The sequence below is a fragment of the Myotis davidii genome, unplaced genomic scaffold, assembly GCF_000327345.1.
Source record: "Myotis davidii unplaced genomic scaffold, ASM32734v1 scaffold81, whole genome shotgun sequence".
In the NCBI taxonomy this organism is placed as follows: domain Eukaryota; kingdom Metazoa; phylum Chordata; class Mammalia; order Chiroptera; family Vespertilionidae; genus Myotis; species Myotis davidii.
Genome location: NW_006291554.1, coordinates 230,768 through 244,661, shown reverse-complemented (window position 1 = coordinate 244,661; position 13,894 = coordinate 230,768). Strand labels below are relative to the sequence as shown.

At 56.9% G+C, this 13,894-nt stretch overlaps 1 protein-coding gene across 1 annotated transcript in view; it reads left to right on the top strand.

Annotated features, from left to right (window-relative positions):
• The window catches only part of DLEC1 (deleted in lung and esophageal cancer 1), a 45,468-nt gene that overhangs the window by 15,514 nt on the left and 16,060 nt on the right, over positions 1 to 13,894 (top strand). The window contains exons 10-20 of the mRNA XM_015564860.1: positions 305 to 441; positions 1,737 to 1,829; positions 4,548 to 4,638; positions 5,482 to 5,644; positions 6,654 to 6,846; positions 7,549 to 7,607; positions 8,151 to 8,310; positions 8,647 to 8,740; positions 8,945 to 9,075; positions 9,157 to 9,315; positions 10,659 to 10,798. Of these exons, the coding sequence (XP_015420346.1) occupies positions 305 to 441; positions 1,737 to 1,829; positions 4,548 to 4,638; positions 5,482 to 5,644; positions 6,654 to 6,846; positions 7,549 to 7,607; positions 8,151 to 8,310; positions 8,647 to 8,740; positions 8,945 to 9,075; positions 9,157 to 9,315; positions 10,659 to 10,798 (1,420 nt within the window). The remainder of the gene's footprint in view (positions 1 to 304; positions 442 to 1,736; positions 1,830 to 4,547; positions 4,639 to 5,481; positions 5,645 to 6,653; positions 6,847 to 7,548; positions 7,608 to 8,150; positions 8,311 to 8,646; positions 8,741 to 8,944; positions 9,076 to 9,156; positions 9,316 to 10,658; positions 10,799 to 13,894) is intronic.

Genomic DNA, 13,894 nt, shown 5'->3' with positions numbered 1-13,894 from the left:
TTCTTCAGGAAAGCTGACTTTGGCTGGGCTCCCTCCATCACAAGCCTCTTCAGCTGGGTACAGGCTGGAAGCTGGGACTGTGACCACAACCCCCCAGGGCCATGTGGGTGGCCCTGGCGGAGGCCTGAGTTCACGGTGGGTGCTGACCCCTGCTGCTCTAGCCAGGAGTGGGACAGGGGTCAGGGCATGTCCCCATTCGCCCTCTCTGGTCGGGGTGCTGGCAGGGGCCGTGCTCTCCGGCTGGGCCTCAGGAGGACAAGGGCAGCAGGGCCCATTCACGGGGACGGGCTGTCTTTCCCTGCAGTGTCGCCGGTGCTGGACTGTGGTTACTGCCTCGTCGGGGAAATGAAGGTGAGCACTTTCCTCTGCAAGAACGTGGGCTTCAGCGCCGCCAAGTTCTGTGTGATCCCCAAGAAGACCTGGCCGCCCACGAGTTTCAGGGTGAGTGGTCACAGAGGCTGCCGGGCAAAGAGCAGCCCCATCAGAGGAAGGAACCGGGGGAGGGACTTGTGCACCCGAGGTTGCGCACACACGGAAAATGGAACTTGATAGCTTCTCCCTCCCAACGAGGGTCCGCGCGCATGGACACCGGTGCTGTGGCTCCAGCTGTGCCGCTCACACGCGCGTGACCCTGGGCAAGTCGTATCACCTCCCCTGTCCTTCCAGGCCTGGCTCACTGTCACTGCATTTGCTCAGCCAGGCGGTCATTGTGGCAGCAAATGCAGTAACAGTTTGAATCACATCGGAGGTCACAGATGGGCAGCTAGCTCTTCAGCTGCATCCTGGGGGCACGTTGTTTGGCGTGGTGCTGAAACATCTCCGGGAGAGTTCGCATCAGAATCAGCATTCCCAGGGTCTCTGGGAAATTTGGAAGACGGGCAGCCTTGGGCCAGGACTTCCCGTGGCCCCGTCAGGAAGCAGGACATGTGTGCCTCCTCTCCTGTTGCTCAGCTGCACCTGTACCCGCAGCAGCCGGCGCTCACGCGTCGTCACCCTCACACCGCTGTTTTCCTCACAGTGGGGAGACTTCTCTGTGCCTGTGTCTCCGGAAAACAAGTGATAGATCCACTGGGCCACGTGTTCCAGAGACACATTTCACTCGTTTCTGTTACCTGCCAGGCACCTGTAGGCATGGCTTTGTGTCCCCGGGGTGCTAAGTGGCTTCCTGTGTAGGCACCAGGCCTGTAGGCACCTGGACTGTAGGCACCTGTAGGCATGGCTTTGTGTCCCCGGGGTGCTAAGTGGCTTCCTGTGTAGGCACCAGGCCTGTAGGCACCTGGGCTGCCGACGGGATGGCAGCTGCCCTTGTGACTCAGGAGCTTAAAGGCAGAGGTGCATCGGGGATGGAGGCAGACCCGGAAGCTGGCGCCTGCCACGGAGGGCCCCGTAGGAGGGCCAGGACTTGAAACAGCAAGGACGGACCGGCTCCCGGCAGGTGAGGCCATGTCTCAGGCCTCCTGCTTTGTGTCTGAATCGCTTGTCAGTGGCAACCTTGTCAGTGCCTCTGCAGCGTCCTTGACTTTAACCTTCAGAACCTCACCTGGTGCCCCGTGAAGGTCGAGCAGATGCTTGCGGAGTGAAGGCGTCTCGGTTGCTTCGCTCACCAGGGACTGGAGATCCTGAAGATCCTTCACGCTGCTGAACAGACGTTTGGAGGAGAGAAGGGTGCAACCCGAACACTGGGCTTTACACAACCGATCCTGCCCCTGCTGTTGTGTAACCTGCTTTCCTTTCAGGCCCTCACGATCTCTGGCTTCGTGGAGCAACTGCCCTTTGGGATCATGCCTTCGGTGTTCGAGCTGGCTCCGGGGCAGGAGATACTGATGGAGGTAGGGCCTGTATTTCCTCCTCCGAATGACTGGTCATGGCTATTTCTTCAGCGGCTTGCATGATTTCGTCATCTCTGTGTTTTCATGACCCAAATCCCCACTCCCACCCCGGTCCCAGCCTGGGCGGTTTCTGTGGAGGAGCCTGACCCTGCATTCTGTGCGGTGACGTCACTTGACTGGCTTATGGCCTTTCTCCCAAAGGAAGTGCCGAAAGCCCTAGCCCAGGGATGGCGAACCTATGGCACGTGTGTCAGAGGCGACACACGAACTCATTTTTTTTGGTTGAGTTTTCTTTGTTAAATGGCATTTAAATATATTAAATAAATATCAAAAATATAAGTCTGTTTTACTATGGTTGCAAAGATCAAAACAATTTCTATATGTGACACGGCACCAGAGTTAAGTTAGGGTTTTTCAAAACACTGACACGCCGAGCTCAAAAGGTTCGCCATCACTGCCCTAGCTTCTCCGTCGTGATACCTGAGCATTGCTTGTCCGCATTGTCAGCCTGGGGGTCACTTTCACCAGCATCCAGGCTGCTTCCAGGATCTTCCCATGGTTCTTCAGTCTCTCTTGGGCACCCCCCCACACACACATACATAAGGGGGTACCCGGGTGATGACTGGCTTTGTTCTCTCTTTCCTGTTTGATCCTCAGTTATATAGTCAGCAAGACTCGCCTTCCTTAGGCCTTACTCTGAGCCTCTGCAGAAGCTCTCAGAGTCTGACCCCCCTGGCTGTGGGCTTCTCCGCTCCAAACCGGCCCCTTTAAGTGCTGCCTTCTGCTCATCACACTTGCTCATTGGTTCCCCAGAAGAGCCTTTGAGAAATGGGATGTTTTCCTGCCCCTGTCTCCCTCCCCGACTCAGGGGCACAGTAAGGCTTTGTCAGTCCTTGTCTACTGTTGAGGGGCAGGTTGGATCCTCTTGGCATAGCCCAAGTCTTGTCAGAGCCTCACCATGGCTTTAAGGAACTGGCACTGGTCACCTCTGACCAGGCCAGGATGCCCCCCTCATTCCAGCTTCCTATGATCCCCAGGAAAAGGAAGAGGGCCGCAGCAGGAGTCTGTGGGGGGCAGTGAGGGAGTCAGGGGAGAGTTTTTTTCCCTTTGCATTCCTTATGTATTTTTTTAAAATATATTTTTATTGATTTCAGAGAGGAAGGGAGAGGGAGGGAGAGAAACATCGATGCTGAGAGAGAATCATTGATTGGCTGCCTCCTGCACACCCCCTACTGGGGATCAAGCCTGCATGTGCCCTGACCAGGAATGGAATCAAACGTGACCTCCTGGCTTTCAGGTCAACGCTCAACCCCTGAGCCACGCTGGCCTGGCTGCATCCCTGTATTTTGTTTATTGGTGGTTCGGGGGTCTGTTTTAAAATTTATTCATATTTGCGATTAAGAAGTAAATTCACATTTAAAAATTCATAAGATACAAACAGATAAACAGTGAAATGCTCCCTTTCACCCCAGTTCCTCAGCCACCCAGAGGCCGCACGCTCGCCCGGCTTCCGGGGGCCCTTCCTGAGACATGCGATGCCTCAGCCAGCAGATCCCACGCTCTTTCTTCCCTTTTCTCCTTCGGACCCATGGCTGCCCACTCCACCCCGGCTCGGTCCTGTGTGTTTCCACTCGGTGATGCCCCTTAGAAATCACCCTTATGTTGTTGCAGTTGCGCAGTATCCCACTGTGTGAACGAACCACAGTCGGGAGCTCAGCTGTTCCCCACTGATGACCAGGAAGAGTTTTTTCTGATCTCTGGCTATTTTTGCACATAACTTACGCATACATCCGCTGGGCAAATCCGAGTCTGCCTGCAGGATACAGTCTTTGAAGTGGAGGTGCTGACTGGGGGCGGGGGGGTGTCTCTGCTCATACTGTGATACGTGTTGACCAAATCCCCACCGTGTGGATCGTACCAATTATACTTCCAACATGTGAAGGTGTCTTTTTCCTCACACTCTTGCCAATACAGTACGTTCTCCAAATATTTTTAACCGTTATCCTGGATATTTTTAGGTTGTTTTTTTAAAAACATGTTTTTATTTATTTCAGAGAGGAAAGGAGAGGGGGAGAGAGATAGGAACATCGATGAGAGAGAAACATCAATTAGCTGCCTCCTGCACGCCCCCAACTTAGGGACCGAACCTCTAATCCAGGCGTGTGTCCCGACCAGGAATTGAACCGGGGACCTGGTGCATGGAATGTCGCTCAACCAGCTGAGCCACACCAGCTGGGCTTGGACATGTTAAAACACATACAGTGTTCTCATTTCCCAGCTCTCATGCGTGTGAGCTCTTGGTGAACCTTTCTGCATACGTTCCTCCAGCTCTTCCAGCCAATCCTCACCCATCCCTCTAGATTACGTTGAAGGAAATCAAGATAGAGCATCATAGCATTTGTGAGAGCTAACGTCCTGCTCTCCGCCACTGTGAAGAGTGAAACCTCTGGTCCTGGGTGGTTTTCATTTACGTTTTGAATGAGGTTCCCCATGTTGTCCTGTGTGTGTTGGTCCCTGTGAACTGGCTCTTCCTATCCCTTTGACACTGCTCTGGGGTGGAGCGGCAGCTGAAACTCCTGGCCTTAGGTAGGAGGGGGAGCAGCAGGGAGGGCAGCAGAAGTGGAGAGCAGAGACGGGGTGCGTGTCGGAGAAGAGGAGCCTGGGAGGTGGGGGGAAGCCCCTTAGTGGGAGGTCACAGGGCAGCCTTGTCTCCCCCAGGTCTGGTTTCTCCCAACGAGCTTTGGGAAGGCAGAGCAGACCTTCGTGATGGCGTGCGACAACTGCCAGATCAGGGAGCTGGTGACATCAGGTGGGCTGGCGTGTGTGCCTGGGGTGGGGTGGGGTGGGTGGGGGTCCGGAAGCTGTCGCACTGGCCTGGGCATCACGGGACACCGTGAGGGCTGCTGCAGCCTCCATGCACCAGAGTCTAGTCTGGGGCCTCTCGCTCTGGTCAGACCTTGGAGACCCAAGCCAGTGTGGCCTCCGGGACAGTCCCAGGGAGCCTTCTAGTGGGAGACAGATGGAAACCTGGGCGAAACCTTTCACCCTTCACCTTGAAACTCACCTTGAACTTCTTCTGGGAGTTACCAGTGACTCTCATACAAACAACCCCGATGCACCTCTAGGTTCCTGTAGGGCTAGGGGGGCACCCTGCTGAATTTCAAGGTGCCCTTGTTCCTTCCATCCATCCACCCACCCTTTTTCTCTCCCTCCCTCCCATCTGTCTGTCCTTTCTTCTGTCCAATCCATCTATCCTCCCTTTCTCTCTCCCTCCCTCCCATCTGTCTGTCCTTCCTTTCTTCCATCCAACCTTCCTTCCACCCAGCCTTTCTTCCTTCTTTCCTTCCATCTGTCCATCTGTTCGTCCCCGCCCCCCCCCGCATCCATCCGTCCGTCCATCCATCCATCCAGTTTCACTCAGCCAGCACTAATTGAGTGTCTGCAACATGCTAGGTTACAAGAATCACCTCCTTTTGGTCTGTGAAGACGTGGGGACGTGAATCTATGTGTTAATGGCCCCCAGTTCTCTTGTGTACAATTCCCGGGGCCATGACCAAGTTGCATGTGGATGGTAGCGTGGGTCCTGCGACAGCCTTCGGCCAGAGGGTCCTGATTTCAGCCCTAGCGAAACCTGGCCACCCTGTTTCGTCAGGAATGGGGCAGCTGGTTGCTTTGGAGCTGGTCTATATTTCTGGGGAGAAGAGCCAGCCGGAGCCTGGAGAGCTCACGGACTTAACAGCCCAGCACTTCATACGCTTTGAGCCTGAAAACCTTCAGTGCACAGCGAGGAGGCAGCTGCTTATTAGAAACGCTACGTGAGTGACCCCGATGCTCAGCCCCCTGGCACCCCCCCCCTTCTCCTTCCTCTCCAGGCCCCGAGAGCCAGTGAGGCAGCAGGTCCCCGCCAGGGGCCAGGGAGCAGTCTGGCCACAGAATGGAGGGATCCCGATTCGCTGCCCAGTGTGATGGCCACTAGCGACCTCTGGCTATTTCAGTGGAGATAATGAACATTCAGTAACTTTAAAAACTCACTTCTTCAGTGGCTCCAGCCACATTTTAAGTCCTCGGCCACACTGGTAGCTGGTGACCTCATGCCGGACAGCGCAGATATCTTCCCATCACCGCAGGTTCCATGGGGCAGCGTTGATCATCCTGGACCATCCTTAGGCAGGAACGGGGCTCCAGAGCGTTCCTGCCCTGCCCAGGATGGGGGGCCGTCCAAGTCCCAGGGTCCGACAGACTGGCCTGTGGGCCCAGTGCTCACTGCCATTGCACCAGGACAGACCACGGAGCCTCTAGTCAGGCTGCCTGGTGACCCAGCCCAGCCTTACACAGGCTGTCACCCAGCTGCCTCCAGAGTCCCGCCCCTCCCACTGCCATGGAGTTGTACCGCTCCTGACACCCAGCGGGCACATACCTTTCCGGCCAGAGCGGTCCTGGGAGGCCATAGCTGGAGAGGTGGGGGCGGGGTTGGGGGTCGATGGGGCAACTCTCATGTTGGTGGGAGACACTGCAGACACTTTCCTGAGATCTGGGGGCGTCCAGAGCCCTGCAGTGCGATGGTTGGAGCATGACGCCCTGTGTGTGCCATTTCCCGCGTCCCTGGGGCCCTAACCTCCAGCTGCTGGCGGCGGGGAGAGGGGGCTCTCTTAGGGGGCCTCCAGCTTGGACACCCTGGCCCAGTGCTGCCCCTTCCCCAGGCTCCTCCACGGGCGGGGCCTGAGGCTGACCTGGCGGAGGGGGGCCAGGCCGGGCAGGGACGCGAGGACCTGTTCCTGACAGAACTGGGACCTGACCTGGGACCCGCTGCCCATGCCCTCACAGGCACGTGGAGCTGTCCTTCCACTGGCAGACCATGATGCCCAACCTGCAGGCCCTGATGCCCGGAGAGACCTACAGCCCGGACAGGATCAAAAGCTACCCCGACAGGGAGACGGCCTTCGCCATGACCCCCGAGAGGGGCACCCTCAACCCCTTCGCGGACCACGAGTTCATCCTGAGCTTTTCCCCTCACCAGGTGACGCGATCGGGTCACGCATGGGCGGGTCACGGTAGCGGCACCCTCGGGGCCTGTTCTGTGGTGACGCTGAAGCCGCTGCGGGGCCTGGCCAGATCCCGCACCCTGGGAGGCTGACGCTGGCTGAGGGGCCAGAGGATGTGCGGGGTCAGGGTGAAGGTGCTCGCTTTGCCTGCTCCTGCTCCTGCTCCTGCTCATGCACTCACCTCGTCTGCAGCCAGACCCTGGCCTCCATTCGTCCGCCTGGGGTATCTGGTGTCAGCTCCGTCAGGGGTGTCCCCATCCTTGTGGAGCCCCCAGCAGCCCCCAGAGAGCGAGAGGCACGGGTCCCCGAGGGCGAGGTTAGCAGCCTCCGGGTGAGAGGGCATGAGCGCTGGTGGAAGGAGGGCACTCAGGGGCCGCTGGTGAGGTCAGCAGGTCTGCCTCTCAGCCCAGCATCCAGCCGCTCACTGCCTGTCCTGGGAGGGGGTGGTGCCGGGGACACACTGGGGGCAGTGTTGGGGTCTGGAGAGCCTTTTCTCCCTGCCCCCCAGGCTCAGCTGTGGGGGGGCACACCCATAGCCACCCCTCTTCCCTCGGTGGTGGGAGCCCCGCAGGGAAACGGCACCCTCAGGGCCTTTCTGGGGCTTCGGCCGCAGCCTTTCTCGGGGGCGGCCAGGCTGGCATGCAGTTGGGTTCCAGGGCGCTGTGTCTGTCTTGCAGCTGAAGGATTTTCACAGCGTTTTCCAGATGGTGATAGAGGATGTCCCAGAGCTCAAGGGGTGAGCAGGGCCCGGGCCCTGGATGAGAGGTGGGGAGCGGGGCCTGCCTTCCCCGTGGGGCTGCGAGGAAGGATGACAGGAAGGGGTGAACGGGCCACCTGACTCCGCTGGGCTCACTGAGAGCTCAGGCCCCCCTGCAACCTCGGGGCTGGGCCCAGGCTCATTGTTACCACCGGGCAGCCAGGCTGGTGGCCCCTGGGGGTGCGGCGGAGGTTGTGCCCCTTAGTGGGCATTGCTACCAGTGCCCCCTAGACAACCGCCAGGGGTCCGCAGCCAGAGCCCTGTAGGGATCCCAGGCCGGTGCCCCGCTGTGGTCCCTGCAGGCAGCAGGGGCGGTTGCCCTGGCCAGGCCTCACGCTGAGTTGCTGTGGCGGCCACAGGCATTCATCCCCGTTTCAGGGCGCTGACTGGCAGGTCTGATTTAGGGGCTCGTGGTAGGCGATGGTTTGCTTTTCACCAGACCGAACACCTGGGGCAGAAGCAGGGCCGGGCGGGGCTGCTCGGGCTGTTGGCTGGGTCCTAGCCCCGGTGCTCTGCGTTCAGCTTCCACCTGGAGACCCCCTGCTACACCGCGAAGGACGTGATCGTCCTGGAGGTCGAGGTGAAAGGCTCCGCGGAACCTTTCCAGATCCTCCTGGAGCCCTACGCCCTCATCATCCCCGGGGAGAACTACATCGGCCTGAACGTGAAGAAGGACTTTAGGGTAGGGCCCTGGCACAGGTAGTGCTGCCCTGGCGCAGCTGTGAGGGGAAGGTGGCTGGAGGGGCGGACGGTGGCCGCCTCCCGCCTCACAGAGGATGGGTGCCAGGCCCCGGGACCCGCTGGGTTTGCACGGATGCTGGGCTGGGCGCGCCTGTCCCTGTACCAGCTTCCCAGCATCCTCCAAGCGACAGGGTTGGGGAGCCCCTTCCTGTGCTCATGGGTCCTTGGCAGGACCTGGCGCCCACAAGCCCTGCGGTGCGGGGTGGGTGCTGTTGGACTGGGCTGGGAGGGTGTCCCTCCACAGGCCCGGATCTGACGGCTGGGGTGTGTCTTTCAGATGTGGAACAACAGCAAGTCCCGCATCAGGTACACGTGGGGGAAGATCTGCGACTGCCACATCATCGAAGTGGAGCCCTGCATGGGGACCATCGGTACTGCGGCGAGGGGGGCCCGCCGGGGGCTGGGGGCAGGAGGCCTGCGTGCGGGGCCCGTGCGGGTTCGCGGTGCCCCGTGATCAGCTCCGGCAGCAGCCCGGCACCCACGGGCGAGAAGTCAGTGAAGGCCAGGCACCCAGGCCCAGGTACCCGGGAACCTGCCTCTGCTTCCTTTCTCAGCTCCCTCTCCCCCTCCCCCAGCGCCCAGTGAGGTGGAGGACTTTGAGTTGAAGTTCACGGGCGGTGTCCCCGGCCCCACCAGCCAGGACCTGCTGTGTGAAATCAAAGACTCCCCCTGGCCAGTGGTGCTACACATCGAGGCCACGTTTAAGGTGCGGCTGGGTGGGCCGGGCGGGGGTGGGGGACAAACGGGGCACAGAGCCCACTCCCAGTGACGGGCCCGCGTGTCTCAGGGGCCGGCCCTCGTCATCAGCGTCTCGGCCCTGCAGTTCGGGTTGCTGCGCCGGGGGCACAAGGCCACCAAGTGCATCCGCATCCAGAACACCAGCCCTCTCTCGGCCGTGTGGCTCCTGAAGGAGAGCTCGGTCTGTCTGGAGGAGAGGCAGGAGGGCGTAAGTCGGCACGGACTCACCTGTGCCGTTTCACCTGTGCCGTTTCAACGGTGGATCCTGGGCTGGGCCTTCAGAGGGTGCGGGCTGGGAGAGGAGACGCTGCCTGGTGCCGTCCGCCTGGCAGCAGCCCCAGTTCTCCCCATCTCCCAGCAGGCGGGTCCTCTCTGCAGCAGAATGTGACCCCAAACAGGATTTTCCTGTTACTTGCTCTGCCAGTCGGATGCAGAAATAGGACCTGGGTTTCTCCCTCGATCAGAGCAGCCTGAGTCAGGAAGATAATAGGGAGCCGGGCTGGGCAGGAAGCTCCCCAGGCCTCCAGGGAGGGGCCGGCTGGGTGGGCTCACCCCCTGGTTCCCCAACTTCTCAGGCAGGGAGTCTGCCTGCAGTTTGAATACCTGCCACCAGGTGGTGCTTGGGCCTGGGCTCCCCCGCTAAACGAAAGGCTCCCGAAAAAAGAGAGCTCAAGATTCATTTCCATTCAAATAGCCCCTTTCTTTTCACTGTAAAATAAGAAAATACTAAAGGTGGCATATCACCACCCCACACTCACACTGTGGCATCACACTTGGCGGTATGATGCGCGATCCAGAAGACGACCAAGCCGCGGTCCTTGTTACCCCCCAGCCGCAGTTAGCGGTAAACCATCCCCTCTTTTTTTAAAAAATATATTTTTATTGATTTCAGATAGGAAGGGCGAGAGAGAGAGAGAATCATCAATGATGAGAAAGAATCATTGACTGGCTGCCTCAGCTGCAGCAGGTCCTTGGGAGCTGCCTCAGGTTGTCGCTGCACCTGTGACCTCTGACCCCGTCTGCTTGGCAAAGGCACCTTCCTCTGACTGCTTCCTGCCAGGCCCCTGTCTTGCTGTCCACTTGCCCCCTTCCCCACCCCCCACCCCCAATCACCTCCCTCTGCCTTTTACCCCTCAGATCTTGGCCAGTCCTGGGGTCCTCCTCCTCTACATGGAGACCCGCTGACCCCGTCTGCTTGGCGAAGGCACCTTCCTCTGACTGCTTCCTGCCAGGCCCCTGTCTTGCTGTCCACTTGTCCTTCCCCACCCCCCACCCCCCATTGCCTCCCTCTGCCTTTTACCCCCCAGATCTTGGCCAGTCCTGGGGTCCTCCTCCTCCTCCTCCTCTACTTGGAGACCCTGTCTTTGTCCTCTGGGTCCTGAGACACGCGCAGCCGTGTTCCCCCTCCCGCCTGCTGCCTTCTTTATCCTGCGTGGCTCTCTGATGAGCTGGGGGCAGCTTGGGGTGACCCTGGTTGGGCATGGCCAGCCCCAAGCTCTGCAATTCCAAGTGATCGCACCCCTTATTCTTCCGGGTTGACCTCCCCGTCAGGTGTCTCCTTTCAACATTGAGCCCTCCGGCGGCGAGGTGCACCCTCTGGGGGAGTGCAGGGTGAGCGTCACCTTGGAGGCTCGTCAGGCCCAGTGTCTGCAGACGGTCCTGGTGCTGGAGGTGGTGAACGGGCCCTGGAGGTAGGGGGGCCCCTTACAACACACTTTCCGCATAATCCTGGTATATTCGCATATGTGATGTGTAATTTTCATCTGTAGACATTTCAGACTTTAAAGGTGTTCATACATGTTTATTCTATAAAATTCGGAAATTACAGAAAATGCCCGTTATGGTAAAATATGTGCCTACCCCACGACCCCCGGAGAGACTTACGTGTGTGCAGTGGCAGCTGTGTGCTCATAGGGGAATTCTCAGGGCCCAACTGTTCATAACAGTGAAAAACTGGGAACAGTCAATATTCAACAGGAGAACAGACACAGGATAGTCGTGGCTTATTTCAGCGAGTGAATGCCGTTGGTTCTGGGAGGAGCACACTGAAGGTTTCAGCGGTGATTAGTGACATTCCTCCCTCCCTTCCTCCCTTCTTTCCTTCCTTCCTTCCTTCCTTCCAGAAAATTCCTTAAATATGCAAAAATGGAATCATATATGAGCCCCCATGTACCCAGCACCTACCTTCGTAGTTATCCAATCACTGCAAATATTGAGTCATCCACAGCCTGGGCCCCCTCCCACATTATTTTGAAGTGTAATGTTCGTTTCCTTGGGCTGCCGGGTGGAAATATTCTGTAATAAGCTGAGTGGCAGTGGCACACGGATGTTCTTATTTTTTAAACGGAATGTATTTACACTGTGTTTTACAGTCATTTCTGCATGTATTTTGTCATGAAAACCTTTAAATGCTCATTTTAAATCTTTACGGATCCTCCAATAATACAGTGCCATTTTATACTCCCACCTGCAGTCTGTGAGGCTGCCCACTGTCCCACACTCTCACAGCGACAGATAGGAACTCATTATTTTACACTTTGACCATCTGACGGGGGAGTAAATACCAGCAGTATCTTGCTCGAATGTGCTTTTCCCCGGTCACAGCCCAGGTCCGAGTGTGAGCCTTTCCCTCTCGGGTCCTGCATGGCACCCTGAGGACCTTGACTATGAATGAAGGTTAAGTCTGTCTTCTCATCAGGGTGAATGCCTTTACGTCTTTGCTTATTTCCTTCCCTTTTCGATCCCTGATCTTTCTTCTTAAAGGACCGTGTGTTCATCAGAATTTTACAGGTGCAGGTGATGGAAACATGGATGCAACCATGTTAGGCAACAAAGGGGAGCATGTGACTGGGCAGCCCCGCCCTGCTGATGGCAGGGGCTCCGGCCTTTCCCCCTGCCTGGTCTTCCCACCTGCCTTCCCTCTACTTCACCCCAGCCCCTCCCCAACCCTCAGCTCTGCTCCTCTTTCTGTTGGCCTTTCTCTCCCCTGTTGGAGCGGGGCCCTTGGCCACTCTGCCCGGAGGAAGGGCCCACTTAGAACTCCAGGCTCACACACTCCCAGCTTAACCTTCGTGGACAATGGAACTGGCTTTCTCCGGCGGCAGGCTCTGCGTGGTTCTCTTTGGGTCATGGGCCCACCCCTATGACCGGGGAGGGCCTGTCTCAGAAGAAGCCTTGCTGGACCTATATTGCATGAATTTAACCATTTTTCTCATATTTTCCGCCTCTCGGTGTTTTTGCTTGTTCAGGGAGGTGGCCGTGGCCTTGCGTTTCACTGATTTGATAGATGCCCTTCCTTGGACAGCCATGTTTTGAAATCCCAAGTTTTTTTGTTCTTGGATCGTTTGCTTTTTTTATAGTCATGTTATTATCGTATGGATGCAGCCGCCTCTTACGTTTCCCCAAGGAAATGAATGTTTGTTTCCTCAGATTTGGGGTGAGAGTCCTTCTCCTTCACTGGTTTTCCTTCTACGTGTAGTAATCCTTGACTGCCCATTCCTGTTTTTATTTTATTTCAGCCGCCTCTTACGTTTCCCCAAGGAAATGAATTTTTGTTTCCTCAGATTTTGGGTTAGAGTCCTTCTCCTTCACTGGTTTTCCTTCTACTCTAATAATCCTTGGCTGCCCGTTCCTGTTTTTAAATGGAAGAGGAAGTTGATTTGCGTAAGGAGCTAATGGTGTCAGTTCTCCCTGAGTCAGTGGGTGTAGGTGTGTGCTGTGAGCACTCCTCTCCCAAGGGGTGCAGGTGAGAACCCTCAGAGGACAGAGCTACCTGACCCCGGAAGAGGAAGGGGCCTTGTCAAAGGGGTTAAACAGGCCAAGTCAGGCAGCAAGGGGAACCCACACTGGCCAGCTACACAAGTCACCCCATTCATTCATTCATAAATAGGCATGAAGGACTAGGCTCTATCTGTTTGGTTGCTTTCCCTCCATGATAGTTAAGAGGCCCAAGGGTACTGCAGGATCTACCCCACCCCCCATCCTTCTGGGGGGATAAATCCTGCTGCAGCCAGACTTCTGTGTGTCGTGTGAGTGAGCGCAGGGCTTGAGGCCCTGGACTAGCTGACTGATCTCCCACAGTCCTTTAGTTACCACCCCTGGCTCTTTCCCACATTCATTCTACACGGCCTTCCCTCCCCCCCCTCCCCCATGGGTCTTAAGTTGTAGTTTTGTTCTCCTCTGTTTTAACTGATCTGATTACATCCTTCTTTTATTTCTTTTTTTTTCATTGGAATAGCATTATATTTATTTAATGTTTATTTTTACATAAAGTGTGTGCGGGTTTGTGCACCGGTGGGGTCCCTCGGCCGGTTTCGGCCTGATCCCTGCAGGCCAGGCTGAGAGACCTCACCGGTACACGAATCCATGCACCGGGCCTCTAGCATGCCTATAAGATCTTTGGTTAATCTCTTCCCACCCACTCCCCTCCCCGCTTCCCTCTGAGAGTCATCAGTCTGTTCCATGTTTCCATGCCTGTGGCTTCTGCTCCTGCGTTGAGGGTCTTCCCCCTGGTTATCAGTGCACGTCGTAGCTACCAGCAAGTCGGCCGGTCAGCCGGTCACTTAGGCTTTTATATATATAGATAATGTCATGGTGCAGATCTAACAGTTGACGACCCCCTCTCCCTCCTTCTCTGTCCTCTCCACATCCTCAGTATTTGTTTCTCTCTGTCTTTCAATGATAGTCACCCCAGTGTGTGTGAAGTGATATTTCATGAGGATTTGATTTGCATTTTCCTGGTGGCAAGTGATGTTTAGCATCTTTTATGTGCATATTGGCCGTTCGTA